The sequence below is a fragment of the Procambarus clarkii genome, chromosome 65 (genome assembly GCF_040958095.1).
Source record: "Procambarus clarkii isolate CNS0578487 chromosome 65, FALCON_Pclarkii_2.0, whole genome shotgun sequence".
NCBI lineage: Eukaryota > Metazoa > Arthropoda > Malacostraca > Decapoda > Cambaridae > Procambarus > Procambarus clarkii.
In genome coordinates this window covers 17113636-17140312 of record NC_091214.1, presented here as the reverse complement: position 1 = coordinate 17140312, position 26677 = coordinate 17113636, and the positions used below count along the sequence as shown (strand labels likewise).

At 41.6% G+C, this 26677-nt stretch overlaps 2 protein-coding genes across 4 annotated transcripts in view; one reads left to right on the top strand and one right to left on the bottom strand.

Annotated features, from left to right (window-relative positions):
* The window catches only part of LOC123771205 (glutamate receptor 2), a 260925-nt gene extending 242221 nt beyond the window's left edge, over positions 1–18704 (top strand). Inside the window, exons 2-11 of one of the 3 annotated variants that reach the window (XM_069309471.1) lie at positions 3423–3523; positions 4120–4210; positions 5162–5317; positions 6274–6368; positions 7138–7268; positions 8091–8308; positions 9994–10149; positions 10777–10883; positions 13374–13534; positions 17052–18704. In XM_069309471.1, the coding sequence (XP_069165572.1) occupies positions 3435–3523; positions 4120–4210; positions 5162–5317; positions 6274–6368; positions 7138–7268; positions 8091–8308; positions 9994–10149; positions 10777–10883; positions 13374–13534; positions 17052–17149 (1302 nt within the window). In that variant the 5' untranslated portion in view covers positions 3423–3434 and the 3' untranslated portion in view covers positions 17150–18704. The remainder of the gene's footprint in view (positions 1–3422; positions 3524–4119; positions 4211–5161; positions 5318–6273; positions 6369–7137; positions 7269–8090; positions 8309–9993; positions 10150–10776; positions 10884–13373; positions 13535–17051) is intronic. The other 2 variants (XM_069309472.1, XM_069309473.1) reach the window with 2 other exon arrangements.
* A 2160-nt stretch (positions 18705–20864) lies between these two features.
* On the bottom strand, positions 20865–25571 carry LOC138354999 (putative uncharacterized protein DDB_G0277255). Its single transcript, XM_069309707.1, has 2 exons — positions 25472–25571; positions 20865–21886 (listed from the first exon to the last, which is right to left on the bottom strand). The coding sequence occupies exons 1-2, from the start codon at positions 25569–25571 to the stop codon at positions 20865–20867; spliced, it is 1122 nt and encodes a 373-aa protein (XP_069165808.1).
* Between the last annotated feature and the right edge of the window lie 1106 nt (positions 25572–26677).

The following is a 26677-nucleotide window of genomic DNA, read 5'->3' as shown; positions in this document are numbered from 1 at the left end:
AACGCTGAGAAGTCTTAATATGATATGCGGAAGTCTTAACTACAAATCGCTTGCATTACATATGGATGACCCAAGTACTATTGGACAAGATCTTAGAGCAAGCTTTGTGCTTATTGGAGAGAGCTATGGCGAAGAGGCCTGGCCTAGGCTAGGCCTAGATCCGGCAGGTCAGGCCTGGCTTAAATCTGCCAAGTAACACCTGGTCAGAACAGGTCTGGCCAGACCTGGCCACACAGGGCCACGTTAAATGCAAAATTAGGCTTCCATAGCTAACAATTTCTATTTGTTAGCTAACAATTTCTAATTGTTAGCTAACGGCCCTTCAACCGGAAGCTTATTAAGCTACCACAAGACATCATTAACAAACCAAGGATATAATTTAGCGCTGAATACTGTCCAGGACTAAAGGAAATTCTGTGTATATACACCGAGAATCGGAATACGCTAATCGATGTATATATGTTTACGCGGCTTTGATTGGAAGCCAGACTAGGTCGTCAAGATACGTAGATAAGGCTTCTGATTGGCCAGAACGGGGTTGACGAAGGCTCACCAGCTTTGACGATCGTAGCTCTCTCATTGGTCACGAAGTGATGACGTAGGTTGGATGGATAGATGAAACTGGGCTTCCACAGCGGGTTTCAGCGCCCCGCTTCGCCAGAGCCCGCCGTGGCGCGCTCCCCGCAGGAAGGACAAGCTTCCAGCGTCAACGACGAGTCCTCAGGACACTTAGTCACATCAGACGACCAGCTACAATGGCCGTCTCCAGCACCACATGTGTCAAGCTCACAGACTCGACTGTACGTACATATGACTGTGTGTATTCACTTTTGCTCTGTTGGAGAGTGAAGGAGCGAGAACAGGTTTAATGTATGAACTTTTTGAATAAAAGAGGCAACAAAAGGAGCAAAAGTGTATAGGAGTGGCGAAAATTACCGAAAAAGATGCGTCCTAGTCAGACAGTATCTTGCCAGGGTGATCTGGCGAGGAAAAAGTATTTGCTTTGTGTAACAAATACATATATACACATACATACACGTCTCTCCTACTTTGACAGGGTTCATAGAAACTAGTGTATTATTAAGCATCTAACCACTGAAGGTGATTAAGGTGCTTTTACAAGCTCAGGTTACAGTTACATCAGAAACATTGTATAACTGATGAACTACATAGTCAATCTTGGGTACAAGTTCAATATATCATCAGGTGTTCCAGTATTAATATACTATTTACAGAGTTCAGCATACGTCAGCCCTGGAGGGCGAAAGTCAGTGAATATGGGACATTATACAATATAAGTTCTAAATATGAACGTCTCCTCACGATAATTATCATAATGTTTAATGCTAGAACTTTCAAGTGTTTGTGAATTTGTTAGGTCAGTAAGATTTGTATTAGATATCTGTTAAAGTATTCTCTTTGTCACTGCTAATGAAACACCCATATAAATGTCTACTACTACTACTGCAGGCGGTCTTGGCAAGCATATCAACAGTGTCATGCTTTGAGATGCCAGCATGTGATGGTATCCAAAGGAATTTTCAAGTCTGTTTTCTTCAGCAGCTAAAACATTCATTCGAATATCACTTACTATTATCTTGGTGCTACTGCTACCACTCCAACCTGTCCTCTTATAAATTACGTCTGAATTTGCCCGTATGGCCGAAAATAGACGTAATTTGAAAATTAAAAATAATTTAAAATAAATTTTGGATTTTTTTTCCAAAACAGCAAGTTAAGGGTCCTCTGGAAGGTTAAGAGGGCAGGGAGTTCTCCTAAGGTTTCAAAATGTCATGAAAACCGTTAATTGAAAGTTTCCTCTCCTAACCTAACCGAGTAAGCCAGAGGACTCAAATTAGAAAAAAGTACGTCACTTTCGTGAGTCGATTTCGTTTCAAATTACGTCCATTTTTGGCCATACGGGCAAACGAGCGAAAAGCGACGTAATTTTAAGAGGGCGGGTTGACCCGTCCTGTCTCTTGTCAAGTTGGCCTCAAACCCGGTTGGCCCTTGAATGCCAGTCACGCATCTTTAAAAGTAGGCCTAGTTGCTCATTTGTCAAGAGGGGGGTCGCAGATGTAGGCCTAGAGGCGAGCCAACAGAAGGCATAGTCTCTTTGGGGGGTGGAGCCAGAGCATCACTTTGGGAGATCCTGTAGTGGTAAGTGTACTCACCTAGTTGTGTTTGCGGGGGTTGAGCTCTGGCTCTTTGGTCCCGCCTCTCAACCGTCAATCAACAGGTGTACAGATTCCTGAGCCTATCGGGCTCTGTCATATCTACACTTGAAACTGTGTATGGAGTCAGCCTCCACCACATCACTTCCTAATGCATTCCATTTGTCAACCACTCTGACACTAAAAAAGTTCTTTCTAATATCTCTGTGGCTCATTTGGGCACTCAGTTTCCACCTGACAAGTGTGTTAGTGTGGGGTGGATCTTGGTGTGTGTAGAGGGGGTGTCGACCCCATAGACCATGATAACAAACTCTTGGGTCAAAGCACTTATGGCAGAGGAAAGGTTCTGTGATTGAGTCATGTCACTGTAGTATTTCACAGTTTTGCCTCTAATCGTTAGGAAGTTTTATTCAGAATAGGATTTCGTTGATTTTGATTAATAAAGTGTTTTATTATTCAATACAATTTTGCATTTCAGTTATATTTTCTTGAACGTCAGTTTTCTTTGGCATATACCTAGAGTTGTCTTGAATATTTCTAGTGATTCTCTAAGTGACTATAAAAACAGTTATAAAGACATCAAAATAATTATCAACTTCAGACTCAATTACTCATAATTAGGTGCAGAAATTATCAATGCTCCACTCTTCTTAAGTGTCCCTGACTTTGTCTCATCAAAGAGTCAAGCATTATTAAGTATTATATATGAGTGGTGATGGCAGTACTTATGTCAATTGCAGCAGACAGCTGCTAGGAAGCACTGGCTCCCTTGCAGCAGACAGCTGCTAGGGAGCACTGGCTCCCTTGCAGCAGACAGCTGCTAGGGAGCACTGGCTCCCTAGCAGCTGTCTAGCGTTCTGGTACTACTAGGTGATAAATAGCTAGGTGGTGACTGGCTAGATCTAGGTGATCACTGCTAGGTGATCAGAAACATCAGGTGAAATAAACGTAAGTGGGTGTGTACTCGCCTAGTTTCTGTGTACTCACCTAGTTGTACTCACCTAGTTTCTGTGTGTGTGTGTGTGTATGTGTGTGTGTGTGTGTGTGTGTGTGTGTGTGTGTATGTGTGTGTGTGTGTGTGTGTGTAAACAAGCATTTACAAGGTCCATTTGCCTGAATCCTTAGTTTCATGCCCTTTCCTTCCTCCCATTTCCCCACCGCCTCCCTCATTCTTCCTCTTCCTCAATCCCTCTCACTTCCTCCCTCACATCTCCTTCGCACTAACTACCTCCTGTACTCCCCCCGTAGTACTCAACTGCAATGCTCGTCAGAGGACAACCACCTCACGTCAAACTATCGGGCATCGGCTGGCAGATCCTCTCTCTCATTGGTCAGCACCACAACATCTGGTATGACCCGCACTGAGGCACTCCTTTCTTAACTACCAGCGTCGATACTCCTATTACCAATACTAATGGTTTATTAGTATTGGTATTATATTTATTTTTTATTAATATATTGGTTTATTAATATATAATTAATATTAATATATTAATATATTAATATATTGGTTTATTTATAAGTATTTAATTACCAATACTTTCTCGCAGTTTGACCTGTAATTTGAGTCTCAATTACGGTAGTAAATGTATTGTAGTTTCCCCCAAATATACAATTATTTAGGAGATATAATTATTGGTTGTAAGGGGGGGGGGGGAAATAGGACTGCAAAATTTATCGACAAAATAATTGTTTAAAAATATCAATATAATTTTTTAATGATTTATGAATTCCAATTTCAGTAAAGTGGTGAAGTTTAATGATTTATAAATTCCAATTTCAATAAAAATTTATTTAACTTTTTTATGACAATGTTAACTTAATAATACTTATTTTCATTTAAATGTAAAACAGAGTCAGTACTAACAAACACACCTGCACCACCAACACACCTGCACCACCACCACACCTGCACTACTAATCCATCTCCGCCACTAACCTACAGCTACGATTTTGTTCTACCGGATCAAAACTACTTCGGTGAAGGCTTCAGCAACGGGTCAGGAACAGGTGTGATTGGCTCAGTTGCTCGCGGGGTGAGTCGACACACTCGTTCTCTCTCTCGTTTTCTCTCTCTCTCTCTCTCTCTCTCTCTCTCTCTCTCTCTCTCTCTCTCTCTCTCTCTCTCTCTCTCTCTCTCTCTCTCTCTCTCCCTCCCTCTCCCCCTCTCCCTCTCCCTCTCTCTCTCTCTCTCTCCCCCCCTCTCTCTCTCTCTCTCTCTCTCTCCCCCCCTCTCTCTCTCTCTCTCTCTCTCTCTCTCTCTCTCTCTCTCTCTCTCTCTCCCCCCCCCTCCCCTTCCTTCCTTTCTTCCTTCGTTTACCTTAACTGAAAAAATTTTCTCTCTCTATTTACCATCTGATGAAAGACTTTCCAGTTCATCTTCAATAGTAATTGTGATACACAATTGCCTCCAGTATGTAGCAAGGGAGCCATGCCTCATTCTTCCCACACTCTGTGAATTTGAGTGTTAACCCCAGTATAGCCCTAGACTCTTCCTGGGACTAAAGTGTACTTGATGGTTGGTCATAAGGCTATTTTGATGGTCCCAGTAACCCTGCTGAGGTTGATAGGACTCAACCCGTTCTCGCAAATTCGTAAAGTCAATATTGACTTATTAACTACGTGCATAGGTGATATACTAAACATAATAGATACTCTTAAAAAGATTCATAGAAAACACCGACCTTACCTAACCTTGTTAGTATCATCTTATTGCTTCGTAATTACAATTATTACTTAACCTGTACCTATTATAGGTTAGGTAATAATTGTAATTACGAAGCAATAAGATGCTTATCTTAACATACTAAGTAGGTTAGGTAAGGTCGGTGTTTTCTATGAATCTTTTTAAGGGTATCTATTATGTTAAGTATGTCACCTATGCACATATTTAATAAGTGAATATTGACATTAAAGTTGCGAGAACGGGTTGTAGGACTAGCTCCAACACTAAACCAATAAAATTGTTCATTGTGATTATCTTACAGGAAGCCGACATAGCAGGCGTGATGAGCATTACACAGGATCGCTACGCTATTTTGGATTTCAGTGAGCCAGTATTTATAGATGACTTCAAGATCCTATATAAGCGTCCAGTCCTCGGCCCTGAGATTGCAGGTTTCATCAGACCCTTCTCTCCCTTGGTGAGCAACCCGTCTCTCAACTAATAAGTCTTATTTTTGTACACTATAGTCCCTAGCATACAAAATAGGGAGTATTATGAAAAGTAGCGTCTCGCTAATATTCACGTTTTCTGAGCATAGGCTAGTTAGGTTAGGTAGGTGGCTTGGGTTAAGGTATTTTAGTTTCCCCCTTGTTTTGCACGTTGTGGTAAATCAAGAGAACGGGCTGAGTGGGCATCCCAGCCTGGCCTGGAGATTTCGTGGGAGGGGTACTCAGCCCTAATGTTGAGGTGGGAGGGGTATCAAATACTATTATTTCAATTATAGGATAAAAACCCACAATTTTGTATTTGTGAAATTTATGTAAGGAATTTACACCAAGATTTTTACACTCTCCTGTGAGCTTTAAGGTCTGAGTGTGTGATTAGGACGAAGGGAGCTTTAAGGTCTGAGTGTGTGATTAGGACGAAGGGAGCTTTAAGGTCTGAGTGTGTGATTAGGACGAAGGGAGCTTTAAGGTCTGAGTGTGTGATTAGGACGAAACTTACATCACAACGTCTATGTTTGATGCAGGTCTCGTCCTAATCACACACTCAGACCTTGACAAAGCACTTAGGAAAGTATGAAAGACTTGGCGTAAATTCCTTACATACATTTCACAAATACACAAATGTGGGTTTTTATCCTATGTTGTTATGTCTGTGAGAAGACATTACCATTACTTATCCCAATTATTCTTCAATCCCATTCTTTATCAATATATTCCAATTTTTACTAATAATTTTTTCATGATTTCTCCATCTACTGTTTTCTTTACTCATTGAAGTCAAACCTTTCTAAGTCTTCGTTCTTTTTTTTACAGTAGTTGACCCTACAATGTATCGTGTTTAAAACTAATTTTGGTTACATAATTCAATCGGCAACACATTCATTTAGCGAACCTTGTACGTGTCAGCAAAATATATTTTGCAGCACAGATGTGGATCCTGACATTCTGTACCACTGTGTTGATTTTCGTGGCCACTTGGCTTATTCTGTGGGGACGAGGGGAATTCACGACCACTCAGGAGAGGTGAGTAGTCACAGCAGAACATTTGTGTATGGCTGGCTTTTTGTTATCTGTAATCCTGTAAATGCAAATATTTCTGTAATGTCATTCTGTAAATGTAACTTTGTGAATGTAAGTATTTATATAATGTAATTTTGTAAACGCTCAAGAGTTTAAATTTAGTATAAGAATACAAAGATTTATAGTTTTGTATACATATGTATGGACAGATTTACATCCTCATTGGTCTTCATCATCTACAATCCCTTGCATTATAGAAAATAAGTACCTACGGGCTCACCATAGCCCGTGCTACTTGGAACTGCTTGTTCCAAGTAGCGAATCTTTAACACCAACAACATTATAGCAATGATGATTACGGGCTCACCATAGTCCGTGCTATTTAAAACTCTTTGTTCCAAGTAGCGATTTGTTAATCACCACAATCTGTGCTACAAACCATTTGGGTAGCTGATTCCTTGACCATTCCATCACCAGGGCTACTTGTAGACTTTCCTGTTCTAAGTTCAATTGCAATCTGTTTATTCCCTTAGTTTTTTCTATATTATGGAATCTTGGGCTAAATATACTTCTCCCTATGTAACATTATATTTCGTTTGATACAGCGTTCTAAATCTCACTCCTTTTGTTTTTGTTTCTATGATTTTACTTAACTGTTTTGAGGTTAACTGATTGACATAAAAGTTGTATTATTCCTCACTTTACCTCATTTATACAGTTGTAATGGTGTTTCGAGGCTCTGCAGTGCTGACATTTCTCTCTCCTCGATCAGGTTAGTGGAGATGACACACTCAAGGGGCAGCAGACACCCCCACACACAGCCCACACCCCCACCCACCAGTATAATGAAGTGGTCCGCTGACAGAGCTCTGCTGACAACTCTCTCTGTCCTACTCTCCCAAGGTGCATAATAATAATAATTATAATAATAATAATTTTTTATTTATGCAAAGGTACATACAAAAAGAGATTTTACAAAGTTTCTTGGCTTTATAGATAGGAGCTAGTACATACAATGCCTAAAGCCACTATTACGCAAAGCGTTTCGGGCAGCATGGAAAGAGAGAGATAATGAGATAGTATAAGAGAGAATTTTAGATGATGTGTGTTTGTGTGTGGTTATAAGCATTGCAAACACTAATTGAGCTGTATGATAGCATGTGGATGATACTGAAATCGTCAATTTGAATTACGTATCTTAAAGTCAATAAATCAACGTATAAATGCTCAAAATATTCATATTACGATACTTGTACACTGAAGAAGTGGTAGAATTAAGTCTTTTAATATTATTCTTCAGCATGAACGCCTCAATATTAGGCACCATTTAGAATATGTAGTTTCTGAATATTATACTACAAAATGGACGTAAATTTTCTACATAGCATAGAGAAAATTCCAGGAATTAGAAACTTCCAATATCACGAGACTGAAAAAGCTTAGTTTTCATTCACTAAAATTGCGAATAAAATGAGCATGACTGAAGACAGAAGGGAACGAAGGGGAATATTAACAATGTGATAAATATATAAACACAAACTTAATTTAGGTTCAACAAGGACTCGAGTAACTTACGAAGGTGGCGACCCCACTTGCCAGATGTGGGGACGCTGGATTGTTACAGTGTAAGTTAAGATGAGTTTATAGAAATAGTTTGGAATTGTCTCGATTGGGTCAATTGGCCACATTATGTTCACACCTTGGCCGCAATCTTCCTTCACACAGACACGGGGCGGCCACACACCAGCAGCTGGTCAGTGAGATTGGTAGTGGGGATGTGGCTCTTGGTCTCCCTCATCCTTGGGACCATCTATCGCTCCAATCTGAGGGCCATGTTGATCACACCACACATCGAACTGCCTTTCGACAACATTGAGCAGCTCATTCACTCCAATATTCCACTTTACTGCGCACCCACCAACTACTTCGACAAAACCACGAAGGTGGGGTATCCGGCTTGGTTAGGTTAGATGCAGAATCTTTAATTCTATTCCTCCTACTTTTTCTACCTCTATTTTCACCCCCGCACTCGCCCTACCATCGCCCCCCTAAGCACAAACTTCATGTAATTAGAGCGCACACATGTCATGGTAAGTAACGACGATTCAGTCCGTCCTGGACAATTATCAAGTCGTGAAAAGAGTGGTAGAATCAATATAGGGAAAGAATGTGATGTGAAAGCGAGAAGTCTTAGTTATCCCTTAAATTTGATCAATTGTGCCTACTCTCAGGGTAAAAAAGAATGTTCATCCCAAACTTGTAGAAAATTCCACTATATCAATATTATAGTCTTAGAAAAGGATTATTTCTATATCGCATCTATATCTTACATTAGAATCATATCAAAATCATTATTTCTACGTCATACATCATATCAACATCCTACATCTTTTGGTCTAACTCATCCAGTCTAGATCCTACATCCATGACTGACAGCATAATGGTCATGTCAGCCATCGTGCCTTATGGATGCCTACATGACTTTGTTCATGTATCTTCAAGGCTCTAAAAGCTTCGACGAGAATCTGTTATAATTAAAAAACAATTGGAACATCGTCTGACTTCCGGTGATGGTTATTTCAAGTCCATGATAAAAAAAGCTATTTGTACTACACTTACGGTCCGATACGACTTGATAATGGTCCAGGGCGGACCGACACGACTTGATAATGGTCCAGGGCGGACCGATACGACTTGATAATGGTCCAGGGCGGACCGACACGACTTGATAATGGTCCAGGGCGGACCGATACGACTTGATAATGGTCCAGGGCGGACCGACACGACTTGATAATGGTCCAGGGCGGACCGACACGACTTGATAATGGTCCAGGGCGGACCGACACGACTTGATAATGGTCCAGGGCGGACCGAAACGACTTGATAATGGTCCAGGGCGGACCGAAACGACTTGATAATGGTCCAGGGCGGACCGAAACGACTTGATAATGGTCCAGGGCGGACCGAAACGACCTCACTTTAAATTCAGATGTGCAGATCGGGTTTGTAATTCTTAGTCAAGTTATTGTGCTTACTTCATATAATTCTCAGCCAAATTTTTTTTAATTAAGACGTTGACGTTCAATAATTATACAGGATTCCATTGTCTAGTACTGTTGGTATCATCTTCTCAAAATGCTTCCACAATTAGGTCTGGCAAGGCTTCCTGTTTTTCATATAAATAATCATACATATGTTTTCCATTTCATTTGTAACATTATTTTTACTAATAATTTTCCCTTGTGGCTCAAAGCCGTAAAAAAGCGAACCATCTGTGGGTATGTAATGTGATTTAAATTCTTTTAAATTAATCTCACAGTTCGCCACTTGTAATCTTACCTATAATGTTGATTCCTCTCTGAGCTATTAACCTCAGTCATTGATTGTAACCATGATATATATGTGTTTCAGCCTACAGTTTAGACCTATTGTCTTATGTATGACCCTCTGTCCTGCGTGACAGTGAATACTAGCATTAACCTCAATTTACTAAGACTATAAAAATCCTCAGATTAGGCAAAATTGTAATTAATTTTGTCAATAAAGATGTTAATAATAATAATAAGTCATTGTACCTTAATCCATCCTACCTTCCTCTCAACCATTTAAATAAGCTATTTGCGCGCAGATGGCTCCGAAGAACTCGCCTCTGGGCCGTCTAAACCGTCAAATGGTCTACCACAATAACGTCTCTCGAGCTGTTAGTGATGTACTGGATGGAGTCTACGCTGGAGTTAGCAACGGCCTGTTTGCTCTTACCATAGAACATCTTCATTTCTCCAAGGTACTGTCGTATAAAGAGTCGAGATACCTGTTGAGTGAAAGAATTAGAAATCATTCTATTGCACAGTGAAATCCCATTAGCGTGATGTATCATTGAGACCTCGCTAGCTTGGGAGTATGATCTATCGAACAAGCTTGAATGGTCCCCAAGCCAATATGCAACTGAATATATATATATATATATTATATATATATATATATATATATATATATATATATATATATATATATATATATATATATATATATATATATATATATATATATATATATATTTATATATAATATGACATTGTAAGACCACGGAGGAAAATTTAAACACGAATTTCCTGTTTCAATTTTCCTCCGTGGTCTGACAATGTCACATTTTTAATTACGTGTTTATTTTAGTGATATATATATATATATATATATATATATATATATATATATATATATATATATATATATATATATTATTGTAGGTAGACTGAAATGAGGTTCGAGAAAGAAAGAGACGATATAAAGATTATGATTGATACACGATTTGACGTAAATTCTAGACAGAGAGAGATTTGAGAGAAATACTGGAAGAGTTAACGGGATTTGAGATAGATAACCATTAATATTTATGCATTTAACGTTTCAGACCGGATCATGTGGCCTGTACATGATGTCAGAGAAAATTTCGGAGAGTTTGTCCTATGCATTCCCCTTTCCAAAAGGTTCTCAACTTAAACCCAAGTTTGACGTCGTGTAAGTTACCAAGTGTGTTGCTATGTTATTCAGCGTCACTATTCAACAATTTTGTTTTTCATTTCATTTCATTTACTATGCACCACATACCCATTCCGTGGGGGGTGGTGGAAAGGGTTACATAGGCACATAAATGGGACTGAACCCCATAGTTCGTTTGGCTAAGCAAGTGTCAATCTTGTGGAGCTAGTTACACAATTGACCAGACCACACACTAGAAATTGAAGGGACGACGACGTTTCGGTCCGTCCTGGACCATTCTCAAGTCGATTGTGATGGGGAGGTAGGGACAGGCAATAAATAGGCAAGAGAGAGCTGAGGAGGAAAGTCAGGTGTAGGGGATAGTAGTAATGGAAACTGCAGCAGGCCTATTGGCCCATACGAGGCAGCTCCTATTATAACCACCGAAGGAGAAGTAATAGGAAAAAGAAGAGGATAGCAAGGGAGCGTAGGAGAAGACAATGAACAGAAAAAGGGAGAAGAGTTACACAATTGTTAATACAAGTCTTGCAGTATAACGAATGTATAACTACCAGTCATCTGACTGTTTTTCACTGCTAATGTGGAATCCAATCGATATGTAATGGTATACCTATATACTATTATATAGCTATTCCATTAGGCTTGTATACCTAACACTACAGCGCTTTAGTGGAGTATTGAGACAGGCGCCATGATGTCGCATGTACTATCCACACCTTACAAGATTGCAGCAGGTGATTGAACAATTGCCGAGTCTAAGTCAGGTCAGGTCAGATCAGATAATTGCCCTCGTGGCGAGTGATATCTAGCTAGGCCTTTTCGCTTGATAGTATCCGATAAAGCGTCAAATGGCGCGCGTGCGTGTTCCAGGCCGTCAGTGGGCGGAGCCTATAGCCTCCTGATTTTCAGTTAAATAGCGTAGCAGCTCTTGGAGGGGAAACTCAAGAGTCATAATTTAGCACACTCTGATTCTAGGGTCTGTGAGGTTGATTATACACTTTTCCTTGGGGACTCGCTATTCTTGAATTTGGTGATTTGTGGAAGAGTGTTGGTATCTTATTGTTCGAAATGTCTTGAAATGTCAGGAATGCAATTTTCAACGGTGTAGGCTTCAGTTATTGACGGTGTTTCAAGCTCGTTGCTTCCTGTTATTTATTAATATAAATGTAGAGTAATGTTTAATAAATACGTCAACTTCTTCCGGTAGTTATACAAAGGAGTAATTATCACATGATTTGGGGTTCTTGAAGTTAAAGGACTACAATTAATGTATTGAAATTGAAATTGAAATAAGTTTATTGAGGTAAAATACACACAAAGGGATGAGGTAGCTCAAGCTATTCTCACCCCGATTGATATTGATTGAAACAGATGTTCTTGGAAATGGGGTTAATCATTTAACTACTGTATATTGAAAGACTTCCCAGGAGTCTTTAGACCTAGGTGGTGGCAGTTCCCCTTTGTTTTCCCTTTGTTTCTCTTTCCGTTTTCTCTTTTCTCCGTCCGTCTCCCTTTTAAACTCTTCCCCCAATTTTTCCTACTTAAAGGCTTAGTAGTATGATCCTCTGTCCCATTTCCTTCCACCCTGGGGAAAGAGGGGCCTCGTAGCCTGGTGGATAGCGCGCAGGACTCGTAATTCTGTGGCGCGGGTTCGATTCCCGCACGAGGCAGAAACAAATGGGCAAAGTTTCTTTCACCCTAAATGCCCCTGTTACCTAGCAGTAAATAGGTACCTGGGAGTTAGTCAGCTGTCACGGGCTGCTTCCTGGGGGTGGAGGCCTGGTCGAGGACCGGGCCGCGGGGACACTAAAAAGCCCCGAAATCATCTCAAGATAACCTCAAGATAACCCTCAGTTATCAGGAGTCATTTCATCTGCCCCATTTTCCTGTCATTTCCTCTCATTTTCTTCCCATTTCCTTCTATTCCACTTAAGATCCCTTCGATTCCCATATATTTCCGAATCGTTACAATGATTCAGAGTCTGGCACCAGCCCATCCTCATAAACATGGGGTCAAATACAACCCGACCTCATATACATTGGTCAAATGCATCCCGTTTTCATAAACATTGGCCAAATGCTTGTTAATCCAGCCGTTTATGAACAAAAAACACATTAAATGGGACTCTCAACTCATGACGTACGATACATTTTCTCGAACAGGGCTTCACTCACGTCCTGTGTTCGAATTGCACCTTCATTACCCACGTACTGCAAATACAAACCACTGCTAACGGAACTTAAACTCAAAACCTGATCTAACATCGGCCTAATTATTCACATCATTCTAATTCTAATATTTATCCTATTAATGCGACATGAATATCTTTACCCCTAATAAACTCAATTATTTATCCTACTAACATATCTTGAGATTTCGGAGCTTTTTTCTTTAGTGTCCCCGCGGCCCGGTCCTCGACCAGGCCTCCACCCCCAGGAAGCAGCCCGTGACAGCTGACTAACACCCAGGTACCAGGTACCTATGACCCATGCCTGTGTATTTTTCAGCATACGTGCGTTGAAGGAGTCGGGCATTATGAATTGGCTGATCAAACAATCTGCTCCAAATGCTTCTAACTGTTATAAGCCCATCTCCAGCGATTCTTCGGGCGTTCTGCGCTCCCTCGAACTTGGGGATTTCTACGGCCTTTTCTCCATTTACGCCGGAGGTGAGGTGTTCCACTGAGGTTAGGATATGGTCTCGTGTTCCACTGAGGTTAGGATATGGTCTCGTGTTCCACTGAGGTTAGGATATGGTCTCGTGTTCCACTGAGGTTAGGATATGGTCTCGTGTTCCACTGAGGTTAGGATATGGTCTCGTGTTTCACTGAGGTTAGGATATGGTCTCGTGTTCCACTTATGGTGACGTTATGGTTTCGTGTTATCTCTGAGGTAAACATGCACTTTACCTCAGTGTTCTACATAAAAATTAAATTATAGGGCTCTGTTCTGTCTGTGATCATCCATATTTTCTCAGTTCACAGTTCCTCGATGGGTAGAGACGTCACCACTTCCGTACTTGCCAAGATTAGCTCCGTCTTTCCTGAGGAAAAATGCATTTTCTCACGTCGCTATGCAAAAAAATAAAAAAGCATAATAGGATTTTTTGCTTGGACTCCCTTGGGTTTTAGGAATGTTGCCTGTTGTTGTTGTTGTTGTTGATGAATGTTGCCACACGGTTTTGTGAGAGGGGTGTTAGGTTCCCTAACATTTTGAAAATTCTTCATAGAGCTCAGGGTAGCGTATCTAGCATGTACCCAGGGTACCGTATCTAGCATGTACCCAGGGTACCGTATCTAGCATGTACCCAGGGTACCGTATCTAGCATGTACCCAGGGTACCGTATCTAGCATGTACCCAGGGTACCGTATCTAGCATGTACCTAGGGTACCGTATCTAGCATGTACCCAGGGTACCGTATCTAGCATGTACCCAGGGTACCGTATCTAGCATGTACCCAGGGTACCGTATCTAGCATGTGCCCAGGGTACCGTATCTAGCATGTACCCAGGGTACCGTATCTAGCATGTACCTAGGGTACAGTATCTAGCATGTACCCAGGGTAGCGTATCTAGCATGTACCCAGGGTACCGTATCTAGCATGTACCCAGGGTACCGTATCTAGCATGTACCCAGGGTACCGTATCTAGCATGTGCCCAGGGTACAGTATCTAGCATGTACCCAGGGTACCGTATCTAGCATGTACCCAGGGTAGCGTATCTAGCATGTACCTAGGGTACCGTATCTAGCATGTACCCAGGGTACCGTATCTAGCATGTACCCAGGGTACCGTATCTAGCATGTACCCAGGGTACCGTATCTAGCATGTACCCAGGGTAGCGTATCTAGCATGTACCTAGGGTACCGTATCTAGCATGTACCCAGGGTACCGTATCTAGCATGTACCCAGGGTACCGTATCTAGCATGTACCCAGGGTACCGTATCTAGCATGTACCCAGGGTACCGTATCTAGCATGTACCCAGGGTACCGTATCTAGCATGTACCCAGGGTACCGTATCTAGCATGTACCCAGGGTACCGTATCTAGCATGTACCCAGGGTACCGTATCTAGCATGTACCCAGGGTACCGTATCTAGCATGTACCCAGGGTACCGTATCTAGCATGTACCCAGGGTACCGTATCTAGCATGTACCCAGGGTACCGTATCTAGCATGTACCCAGGGTACCGTATCTAGCATGTACCCAGGGTACCGTATCTAGCATGTACCCAGGGTACCGTATCTAGCATGTACCCAGGGTACCGTATCTAGCATGTACCCAGGGTACCGTATCTAGCATGTACCCAGGGTACCGTATCTAGCATGTACCCAGGGTACCGTATCTAGCATGTACCCAGGGTACCGTATCTAGCATGTACCCAGGGTACCGTATCTAGCATGTACCCAGGGTACCGTATCTAGCATGTACCCAGGGTACCGTATCTAGCATGTACCCAGGGTACCGTATCTAGCATGTACCCAGGGTACCGTATCTAGCATGTACCCAGGGTACCGTATCTAGCATGTACCCAGGGTACCGTATCTAGCATGTACCCAGGGTACCGTATCTAGCATGTACCCAGGGTACCGTATCTAGCATGTACCCAGGGTACCGTATCTAGCATGTACCCAGGGTACCGTATCTAGCATGTACCCAGGGTACCGTATCTAGCATGTACCCAGGGTACCGTATCTAGCATGTACCCAGGGTACCGTATCTAGCATGTACCCAGGGTACCGTATCTAGCATGTACCCAGGGTACCGTATCTAGCATGTACCCAGGGTACCGTATCTAGCATGTACCCAGGGTACCGTATCTAGCATGTACCCAGGGTACCGTATCTAGCATGTACCCAGGGTACCGTATCTAGCATGTACCCAGGGTACCGTATCTAGCATGTACCCAGGGTACCGTATCTAGCATGTACCCAGGGTACCGTATCTAGCATGTACCCAGGGTAGCGTATCTAGCATGTACCCAGGGTAGCGTATCTAGCATGTACCCAGGGTACCGTATCTAGCATGTACCCAGGGTACCGTATCTAGCATGTACCCAGGGTACCGTATCTAGCATGTACCCAGGGTACCGTATCTAGCATGTACCCAGGGTACCGTATCTAGCATGTACCCAGGGTACCGTATCTAGCATGTACCCAGGGTACCGTATCTAGCATGTACCCAGGGTACCGTATCTAGCATGTACCCAGGGTACCGTATCTAGCATGTACCCAGGGTACCGTATCTAGCATGTACCCAGGGTACCGTATCTAGCATGTACCCAGGGTACCGTATCTAGCATGTACCCAGGGTACCGTATCTAGCATGTACCCAGGGTACCGTATCTAGCATGTACCCAGGGTACCGTATCTAGCATGTACCCAGGGTACCGTATCTAGCATGTACCCAGGGTACCGTATCTAGCATGTACCCAGGGTACCGTATCTAGCATGTACCCAGGGTACCGTATCTAGCATGTACCCAGGGTACCGTATCTAGCATGTACCCAGGGTACCGTATCTAGCATGTACCCAGGGTACCGTATCTAGCATGTACCCAGGGTACAGTATCTAGCATGTACCCAGGGTACCGTATCTAGCATGTACCCAGGGTACCGTATCTAGCATGTACCCAGGGTACCGTATCTAGCATGTACCCAGGGTACCGTATCTAGCATGTACCCAGGGTACCGTATCTAGCATGTACCCAGGGTACCGTATCTAGCATGTACCCAGGGTACCGTATCTAGCATGTACCCAGGGTACCGTATCTAGCATGTACCCAGGGTACCGTATCTAGCATGTACCCAGGGTACCGTATCTAGCATGTACCCAGGGTACCGTATCTAGCATGTACCCAGGGTACCGTATCTAGCATGTACCCAAAAGAGTTAAGACTGAGAATGTGGTCAACATGTTCTAGTGTTTTTGAGAATGTATACAAGAATAGTATTTTTCTATAAACGTTACCATTAACCCCTCGGGTTTGGAGAGTGCTGTCTGGGACTCATTTTTTTTCGAAATTCAAGGAGAACTCAGAGGTTTAATGGTCCAATTTTTGCTCTAGAGAGGTTCTTGACCTTGACATTATTTACGTTTTGTTCGTGTGACTGAATTGAAATAATTGAACATGAAATATTATTTCTAAAAACTAAATATACTTTTCCTTTCTTACTCCCAATCAAGGAATAGTGATGGCCAGTATTGCCTTCGCCGTGGAGCTGGTCCTTGGGGGCCAAGGAATTCAAGGTGGAGTCAAGACGCCCTGTCCTGCGTCCAAGTGATAGGAAGTGACTTGGGTCTTGTGAGACAGTGAGGGAGAGGTGTTCCTGTGATGGTGAAGAGGGAGGGGTCCTGTGACAGGACGTGGGGAGGGGGAGGGTCCTATGAGAGTGAGGGGGTCGACCTGTGAGTAGACGGATTGAGGAAGGGGTTGGGTACCGGGCACAGGCCAAATGGAACCACTTGTACTGTGAGCCATAGAGTGCCTCTGTTCAACAACATTGAACCATTTATTGGGTCTGTTCAACGACACTAGACCAGGGGCCGGGTCTAGACGATTCAGAGGAGGAACGTTTAGCTGGAACTTACCATAATAAGAGCAGAATGAAGATACATGAAGCCCTGCTTTATGTTTCATTATGAAGCTGAATGAGCTGTAATACTCACAACATAGCACCATGAAACACGACGCCCACCGTATGCAACGAAGCTCATTCTCTCGATTAGCACTTCATAAACAAATTGAATCAAATTTGCCCAGCTAGAAGCGTACGAACCTAAGCAACCCACCTAGCCTATCGAAACCCAAGCATAGAAAACGTCAGTTTTAAGGTGCTGTAATTTTGACTAACTCTTTGCATTTTTAACGCATTGGTTGTGACTGCGTAACAATTGCGACGTGTTAGCTGAGAGAACAGGTTGGTAAGTACGCAGTCTCACACACACACACACACACACACACACACACACACACACACACACACACACACACACACACACACACACACACACACACACACACACAGGCGGGATCCAAGAGTCAATGCTCGATCCTGCAAGCACATATAGGTGAGTACACACACACACCCGAACACACACACACACCCGAACACACACACACACCCGAACACACACACCCTACACTCGGTGATGTGTATTTCCTCAAAGAGGATACAGTATGTGCATTAAATCGTGCATAGTAATGTATTCTACAATGTGTATGTCAGTGTATTCACTGGAGAAAGGTACAAATACCGTATAGCGTTTGAATGAAAGTGAAGGAAAGACTCAAAACACGTGTAAGTGTATTATTCAAGCAAATTATTAAACTAAAGTGTATTTGATAGCATTGTGAAGCATAGTATATTATATTATATTATACTCAATATTATACTAATCACAAATGTCTGGGCTCTAAACACACTGTTGCCGGTAATATAATCTCGCCAATTTGCTGTCTTTTATTTCTCTTGTCTATATATTGGTAATATAATGTGTGTGTGCAAACTGCCCTTGATAATCTTTATATCTAGTGTTCAGATTGTTACTAATATAACAGATCTCTTGGTTGTGCCTTCCTTACCTACCTCGAGATGGTTTCGGGGCTTCGGGTCTCCGCGGCCCGGTCCTCGACCATTCCAGGCCTCCTCGTTGTTGGAGTGGTGCCTCCCTTAACCTCCTGGCTAAGGAATATATCCTCCAGCATCTGTAGAGCCTCGTGAAGGAGGTCATCTTGCACGACTCTTTCTTAGAGAGGCAGGTCTATTGGCTACAAGCCATTGATATGTGAACCATTGATGAAGTTGAATCATTGATGAAGTTTGATTCTGTTATCTTTGTTAACAGAGGATGCTTTGTTTGGGGTGTTAACAAAGGCCCAGATCGGCCGAAACGTTCATCTCCCTCTTCCATTTCTCTGTGGATTTTCCGCATATATATATATATATATATATATATATATATATATATATATATATATATATATATATATATATATATATATATATATATATATATATATATGTCGTACCTAGTAGCCAGAACGCACTTATCAGCCTACTATGCAAGGCCCAATTTGCCTAATAAGCCAAGTTTTCATGAATTAATTGTTTTTCGACTACCTAACCTACCTAACCTAACTTTTTCCGCTCCTAACCTAACCTAACCTAACCTATAAAGATAGGTTAGGTTAGGTAGGGTTGGTTGGTTAGGTTCGAGCATATATCTACGTTAATTTTAACTGCAATAAAAAAAAATTGATCTCATACATAATGAAATAGGTAGCTTTATCATTTCATAAGAAAAAAATTAGAGAAAATGTATTAATTCAGGAAAACTTGGCTTATTAGGCAAATCGGGCCTTGCATAGTAGGCTGATAAGTGCGTTCTGGCTACTAGGTACGATATATATATATATATATATATATATATATATATATATATATATATATATATATATATATATATATGTCATACCTAGTAGCCAGAACGTACTTCTCAGCCTATTATGCAAGGCCCATTTTGCCTAATAAGCCAAGTTTTCATGAATTAATTGTTTTTCGACTACCTAACCTAACCTAACTTTTTCGGCTACCTAACCTAACCTATAAATATAGGTTAGGTTAGGTTAGGTAGGGTTGGTTAGGTTCGGTCATATATCTACGTTAATTTTAACTCCAATAAAAAAAATTGACCCATACATAATGAAATGGGTAGCTTTATCATTTCATAAGAAAAAAATTAGAGAAAATATATTAGTTCAGGAAAACTTGGCTTATTAGGCAAAACGGGCCTTGCATAGTAGGCTGAGAAGTGCGTTCTGGCTACTAGGTACGACATATATATATATATATATATATATATATATATATATATATATATATATATATATATATACATTATATATATATATATGTGTGTCAAGAATCCTCTGCTGGTAGTATGGGGAGGAGGCAGATGAAACAACCAGGAAGAGGATGTTCTTTCTGTAGGATGCTATCAACATCCTGTTTACATCAATGGTATCATAGACGGTCCCAGATAGATAGGATCACAGAGTCGTTATCTCTGGACTCTTATCATCAACTTCCTTTATTATATGTCCCGAAATATATTAATGTCAGAAAAACTTTAAAACTAATTTAACTGATTATGTATAAGGGTAGAATATCTTCGGTCATTATTACCTTTGAACGTGGAATCTCATGTTCAGTGAAACCTCTGAACCTCATATTCAGTGGAGCCTCTGAACCTCCTGTTCAATGGAATTTCTGAACCTCACGTTCAGTTCAACCTCATGCTCTGTGGAACCTTAAGCTCAGTAGAACCTCTGAACCTCGTGCTCAATTGAACCTCGTGCTCAATTGAACCTCGTGCTCAATTGAACCTCGTGCTCAATTGAACCTCGTGCTCAATTGAACCTCGTGCTCAATTGAACCTCGTGTAACCTTAACATTACCAGCAGACAGATATATAAAAGCCTAAATACTTGCATATATGACTTTAAGGATAAGACTTTTCTTGCCAGCCCTCCCTCTTGTTCTGATCAAACTGTGGCTGTGCTTTTGATGTTAATATTATCTTAAATTAATATTTTATGTACAGGTAGGCCTAGGGAAGGTTAGCTGGGAGCTTTGGTTCTGTTGACAAATATTTCTATCAACACAACTGATAACGTTCGAACATTCAATCGAACAGTGCTTCACTCACTTCCCATGTTCGAAATGCATCTCTCTAAAGTTGTTTTTATGTTGGGCTGTTCGATTTGGTTTGGTGCTGAGCTCGAGGCTTATCATCCATGGGAGGAGTTATAGAGGTCGTTAAACTTACTAACCAGCCAGAGAGTATAATTGTCCTTAACTGCTTCCAGGACTAATGTAAGCTCCTAGTGTATATACACCGAGAAGCTGGGAATACTTATCGATGTATACTCAATCTCTAAGCATGCAAGTATACACCATATAAGGTGTACGTATACTCCGTCCAACCAACCAACATTTAGGTTGGTTGGTTGGACTTATAATTGGTTATGTTAGGTATGGTGGAGGGTTTGTGATTGGTTATGTTGGGCAGGCCGAGAAGCAAGTGACTGGTTGTTATGGGAAGGGTGGTAGGCTTGTAATTGGCTCTGTTCGAGAGGTTGGTAGGCTTGTAATTGGCTCTGTTCGAGAGGTTGGTAGGCTTGTAATTGGCTCTGTTCGAGAGGTTGGTAGGCTTGTAATTGGTACTATTCGAGAGGTTGGTAGGCTTGTAATTGGCTCTGTTCGAGAGGTTGGTAGGCTTGTAATTGGTTCTGTTCGAGAGGTTGGTAGGCTTGTAATTGGTACTATTCGAGAGGTTGGTAAGCTTGTAATTGGCTCTGTTCGAGAGGTTGGTAGGCTTGTAATTGGTTCTGTTCGAGAGGTTGGTAGGCTTGTAATTGGTACTATTCGAGAGGTTGGTAGGCATGTAATTGGTACTATTCGAGAGGTTGGTAGGCCTGTAATTGGTACTATTCGAGAGGTTGATAGGCTTGTAATCGGTTCTATTCGAAAGGTTGGTAGGCTTGTAATTGGTACTATTTGAAAGGTTGGTAGGCTTGTAATTGGTACTATTCGAGAGGTTGGTAGGCTTGTAATCGGTTCTATTCGAAAGGTTGGTAGGCTTGTAATTGGTACTATTTGAAAGGTTGGTAGGCTTGTAATTGGTACTATTCGAGAGGTTGGTAGGCTTGTAATTGGTACTATTCGAGAGGTTGGTAGGCTTGTAATTGGTACTATTCGAAAGGTTGGTAGGCTTGTAATTGGTACTATTCGAGAGGTTGGTAGGCTTGTAATCGGTTCTATTCGAAAGGTTGGTAGGCTTGTAATTGGTACTATTTGAAAGGTTGGTAGGCTTGTAATTGGTACTATTCGAGAGGTTGATAGGCTTGTAATCGGTTCTATTCGAGAGGTTGGTAGGCTTGTAATTGGTACTATTCGAGAGGTTGGTAGGCTTGTAATTGGTACTATTTGAAAGGTTGATAGTCTTGTAATTCGGTTCTGTTGATCAGACCGAGAAGTGACTTGGTTTTCGGCAGGTCCGAAGTCTGGCAGTTGGTTCTATTGGGCATCTCTTGAGAAAATACCTGATGATGAACTCATAATACAACTCTTAAGAGCTGTGAGAGTCGTACCAAAGATCATAACACAACCCACAAACTATGAGTCTCATAAGCCTTGATATAGAGTCTCATAAGCCTTGATATAGAGTCTCATAAGCCTTGATATAGAGTCTCATAAGCCTTGATATAGAGTCTCATAAGCCTTGATATAGAGTCTCATAAGCCTTGATATAGAGTCTCATAAGCCTTGATATAGAGTCTCATAAGCCTTGATATAGAGTCTCATAAGCCTTGATATAGAGTCTCATAAGCCTTGATATAGTCTCATAAGCCTTGATATAGAGTCTCATAAGCCTTGATATAGAGTCTCATAAGCCTTGATATAGAGTCTCATAAGCCTTGATATAACGCCTACAGCTCACGGCGCAATTTCTCAACTTGTTTTTCTGCGTGTAACTCAGACAATTTTACGCCCAACTTTCTAACCACTTGGGCTGGACGGTAGAGCGACGGTCGCGCTTCAAGCAGGTTGGCGTTCAGTCCCCTGACCGTCTAAGTGGTTGGGCACCATTCCTTTCCCCCCCATCCCATCCCAAATCTTTATTCTGATCCCTTCCTAGTGCAATATAGTCGTAATGATTTGGCACATTTCCCCTTGATAATTCCCCTCAATTCACAGTGGAAGTATCAAGACGCCTGAAGCTACTTCTTGTACAATAACAGTTGAAGACAAGGTGGTGGTGGTATGGACCTGGCTTTGGAGAGCTTTCGGTAAAACACATCTCAAGCAGATGAAAGCCTGGACACGACCACCGCAAAAACCTCCACACCAGCAACCACTCCAAATACCACTACGAGGGGATGGCAGCTTAACAACAGTCTTAGTTGTGACGTTAACAGTACTGATGGCACGAGTTAGTGGTGCCAGAGTGGTTACGTCAGCTGGAACAGTTGCATTAGAAGGCACATGTGAGGTTCTCACTGTGTTCTTGATTGAATTGGTTGTTACTGGTCCCGTTCATAGTTGACGCGGGTCGCAGTTCAGGCTCCATGCAAAGTCTCCTTTAATGAATACATTTACACGTGATTTTTTTTTTTTTTTTTTTTTTTTTGAGATATATACAAGAGTTGTTACATTCTTGTACAGCCACTAGTACGCGTAGCGTTTCGGGCAAGTCCTTAATCCTATGGTCCCTGGAATACGATCCCCTGCCGCGATGAATCGTTTTTTCATCCAAGTACACATTTTACTGTTGCGTTAAACAGAGGCTACAGTTAAGGAATTGCGCCCAGTAAATCCTCCCCGGCCAGGATACGAACCCATGACATAGCGCTCGCGGAACGCCAGGCGAGTGTCTTACCACTACACCACGGAGACTGCGGAGACTGCGGAGACTGCGGAGACTGCGGAGACTGCGGAGACTACACCACGGAGAAATTTCAAGATATTCTTGGCGAGAGTGTGTTGTTGTGTGTTCTCGTTTAGCACAACGCGGTAAGAGTCTGTTAAAAAATCACATCCAGCCTATTCCATGTATCTAACTTTCAGGGTAGTTCAAGTTCCATCGATTCACGGAGTGTGTTGTTAAAACAGGTCTTACACTTGTCGCTGTAAACACCGTTGTCATGGTAGTTTGTCGCGGCAGGAGGAACAGACTCGAGGACTTCAAGTTCGTGTGAAGTTTTTCAGTTGCAGTAGTAAAAGTCGAACACTCTTCCCTGGAAACACAAACCGAATCTGTCTCTATTTTCCGCTTCTTACAACTTGTAATAAAGTTGTTACATCTTGGCTTAACATGTTTATGACGTATTAGAACGTTGTTACAACTTGCTATATTGGTTGTTATGACTGGTTAGGTGGTGTTAAAACTTGTTCGAACGTTGTACCAACGTCGTAGTTTCGGTGTGTGTTTGGCGGGTTTAGCACAATTGTAAATATTTGATATTGGTATCTTTTATCACCGGGCTGCAGACACGGAAGTGTTGTGGTAGGATGCTTCTGGGGTGTATTACACTTGGCCGATTTTGATTTTTCATGTAAAATGAAATCATTTTTGATGCTTATCATCGTTGTGCTGAATGTAAATCTCTGCTTGGAAAGATGAGCCGAAGGCGTCAGTGATCGAGCGGGTTGACAAGGTGCTGTCATGACAGAGTCCGGAGGTGTGAGTGACAGAGACGTAGTAGCGGTCGGCATTAAGCCTCGTGCCTAATACGAGTCTGTCTGCATGGTGCCTAAAGTGTAGGTCGAGAGTCCAGTTGGTGGTGAAGGGCCTGACATTGAGGAGTGTGGTCCAGGCGGGTTCTGCAACCCGTCCTCTTAAAAATAACGCTCTGCAAGGTTAGAAGAGGAAACTTTTCATTTACGTTTTTCATAAAGTTTTGAAAGTTTATGAGAATTTCCTGCCCACCTAACCTATCAGAGGACCCTTAACTTACTGTTTTTGAAAAAAAAATCCCAAATTTATTTTCATTTTTTGTCATTTTCAAATTACGTCCACTTTTGGCCATACAGGCAAACGGCCAAAAGCGACGTTCTTTTTAAGAGGACAGGCCGCCTGGTAGTCCATTACCTCCGCTGAGGGCCAGACCGGACCACCACACTCAACACTAGTACAAAGAAACGCAACATAATCAACAGAACACCAGCAACACAGAGGCCGGTATTCACGCTCCTGTCTGCAACATCACTCAAAGATTTTACAATAATCTGTAATCTGTAGAATTTATGAATATAAAACGAACAACATATTATGCCAGAAAAAAATTAACTGGAGAGTTTGATCAACCAATAACGGTCATCGATGGTTTCTTTCAGCCAATCACAACTTGGGTTAGATATGACTCCGCCCAGTTAGAGTGCGAGAATTTCGCTACAATAGGTTTCTTTTAAATATTGTCTAGGTTGTGCCATCTAAATTACTGTGGTTTCAGTACACTAAGATAATACAGATTTGTACTCGCCGGGGATTAAGGTCTGGCTCTTTAGGCCCCCCCTTCTCGACTGTCAACCAACAGATTTTTTTAATTTTTTTGAGATTAAAAGTGTTATAGTTTATAGGGCAGAGTCCAAAGACTCTCAATACTCTGTATTTCAACACTAAACTTGTCTCGATTATTTTATCATAGCGTGAAAAAATCAGGAGACACACAGACAAATATAGCATAAAAATGAAGAGAGTTTAAGGAAAGTTGACTTCGCTCCTGCCATAACTTTAACATTATGTGAAATTGTTCATTGATTTATCATGTTATTATGATTTCTCTGTGTATTAACGCTGGTATTTTTCTCTTTTCTGGCGCTGGCGTTTTGTAGGTGCAGGTACCCGCTCGGTACCCCTTTGTGGCTCAGTCACCTGGTACCCCTTTGTGGCTCAGTCACCTCAAATACCGGGAGTTTCACTTTAGCAACTATTCGTTGTCTGTGGTAATTATTTACAACACTCTTGACTGCTGTTTCTTTTTTTATTTGTCTGAATCTTTATTTTTTTCTTGAACTGTGTATAGTGTATGTGCATATTACTGTTTGTTCCTGCAGGGTTGAAGCTGTTAGCTCTTGGACCCGGCTTTTCTGCCTGTCGGCTGTCTAATCTTCTGACTTTTAACATATTTTCCCCTATCATAGCTGCAACATGTATTTCTCTCACACCCCCCCCCCCAAGATACGCCCGTAGCAGCTATCTAACTCCCAGTTACCTATTTACTGCTACGTGAACAGAGGCATCAGGTGCCCCTGTTCACCTAGCTGTTTCTGTCTCGTCTGGGAATCGAACCCAGGCTCCTTAAACTACGACCCCCGACCACTGTTCATTCAGCCGCGAGGCCCGAGTGTGTGTTTAAAAGTAAAATTGCGCTCACCTAATTGTACTTAGGATTATCTAGCTTCAGCTCATGGGTTCAGCCTCTAAAATTCAATCATTTGGTGTGCAGCTTCCTGAGCCAACTTTTCTCAATCATATCTACGAAACTCTGCATGGAGCATGTCTTTACTTTTTCAACTCTTAGTATATTTTTAATACCTATTGCGAGAGTTTTTGATTAATGTTTAAGTGATTGCAGACTTTGAGTAGAGATAGTATGCTATTTCTTTCACTCTGTGATACTGTTAAGATCAGGATTCCTGACAAATTTATTACTTTTATTATGTCTAATAAAATGTGGCCCGTCAGATTAGCTTAGTGCCAAATGTTCCTTTAAACAACATGCAGAAATCACATTTTGTATCAAAGGTGGTAAGACTATGTTGATGGCAACTAAACTAATTCAGTAAAAAAGTATTAAACCTAATTACCGTTATCAAACTTAACCTTCCCCCTAAACTTTCTAAAGTAGACCTAAACAAACCTATTAGTGTGTATAAATGCCGAAAGTAAAACGAAATAAAGTTATTCGTACCGTCCGTCCTCTCAAGCGATCACAACGTCACTAAATTGACGTACTAAATTGACTGAACCTTAAGTAACCGAGGGACCCAGGGATAGAAAACGAGACATCACGACAGTTTTGCGAGCCGTTGGGATTTTTAATGCACCAGATTTGGGCTTTTCGTGTCCACTCAAAATAATTTTACATGTATAGGCAGTAACATGACTGTAAACGTACTAACTTCTCACACACATGCCTAGTGGAACTTTGTGTCTCGAATGATATTTAAACATCAGTTACCCACTATGAAAACCAGCAAAAATGAGCAAATTATGACAACACTTCGAGAAGAGTCAATAATCAC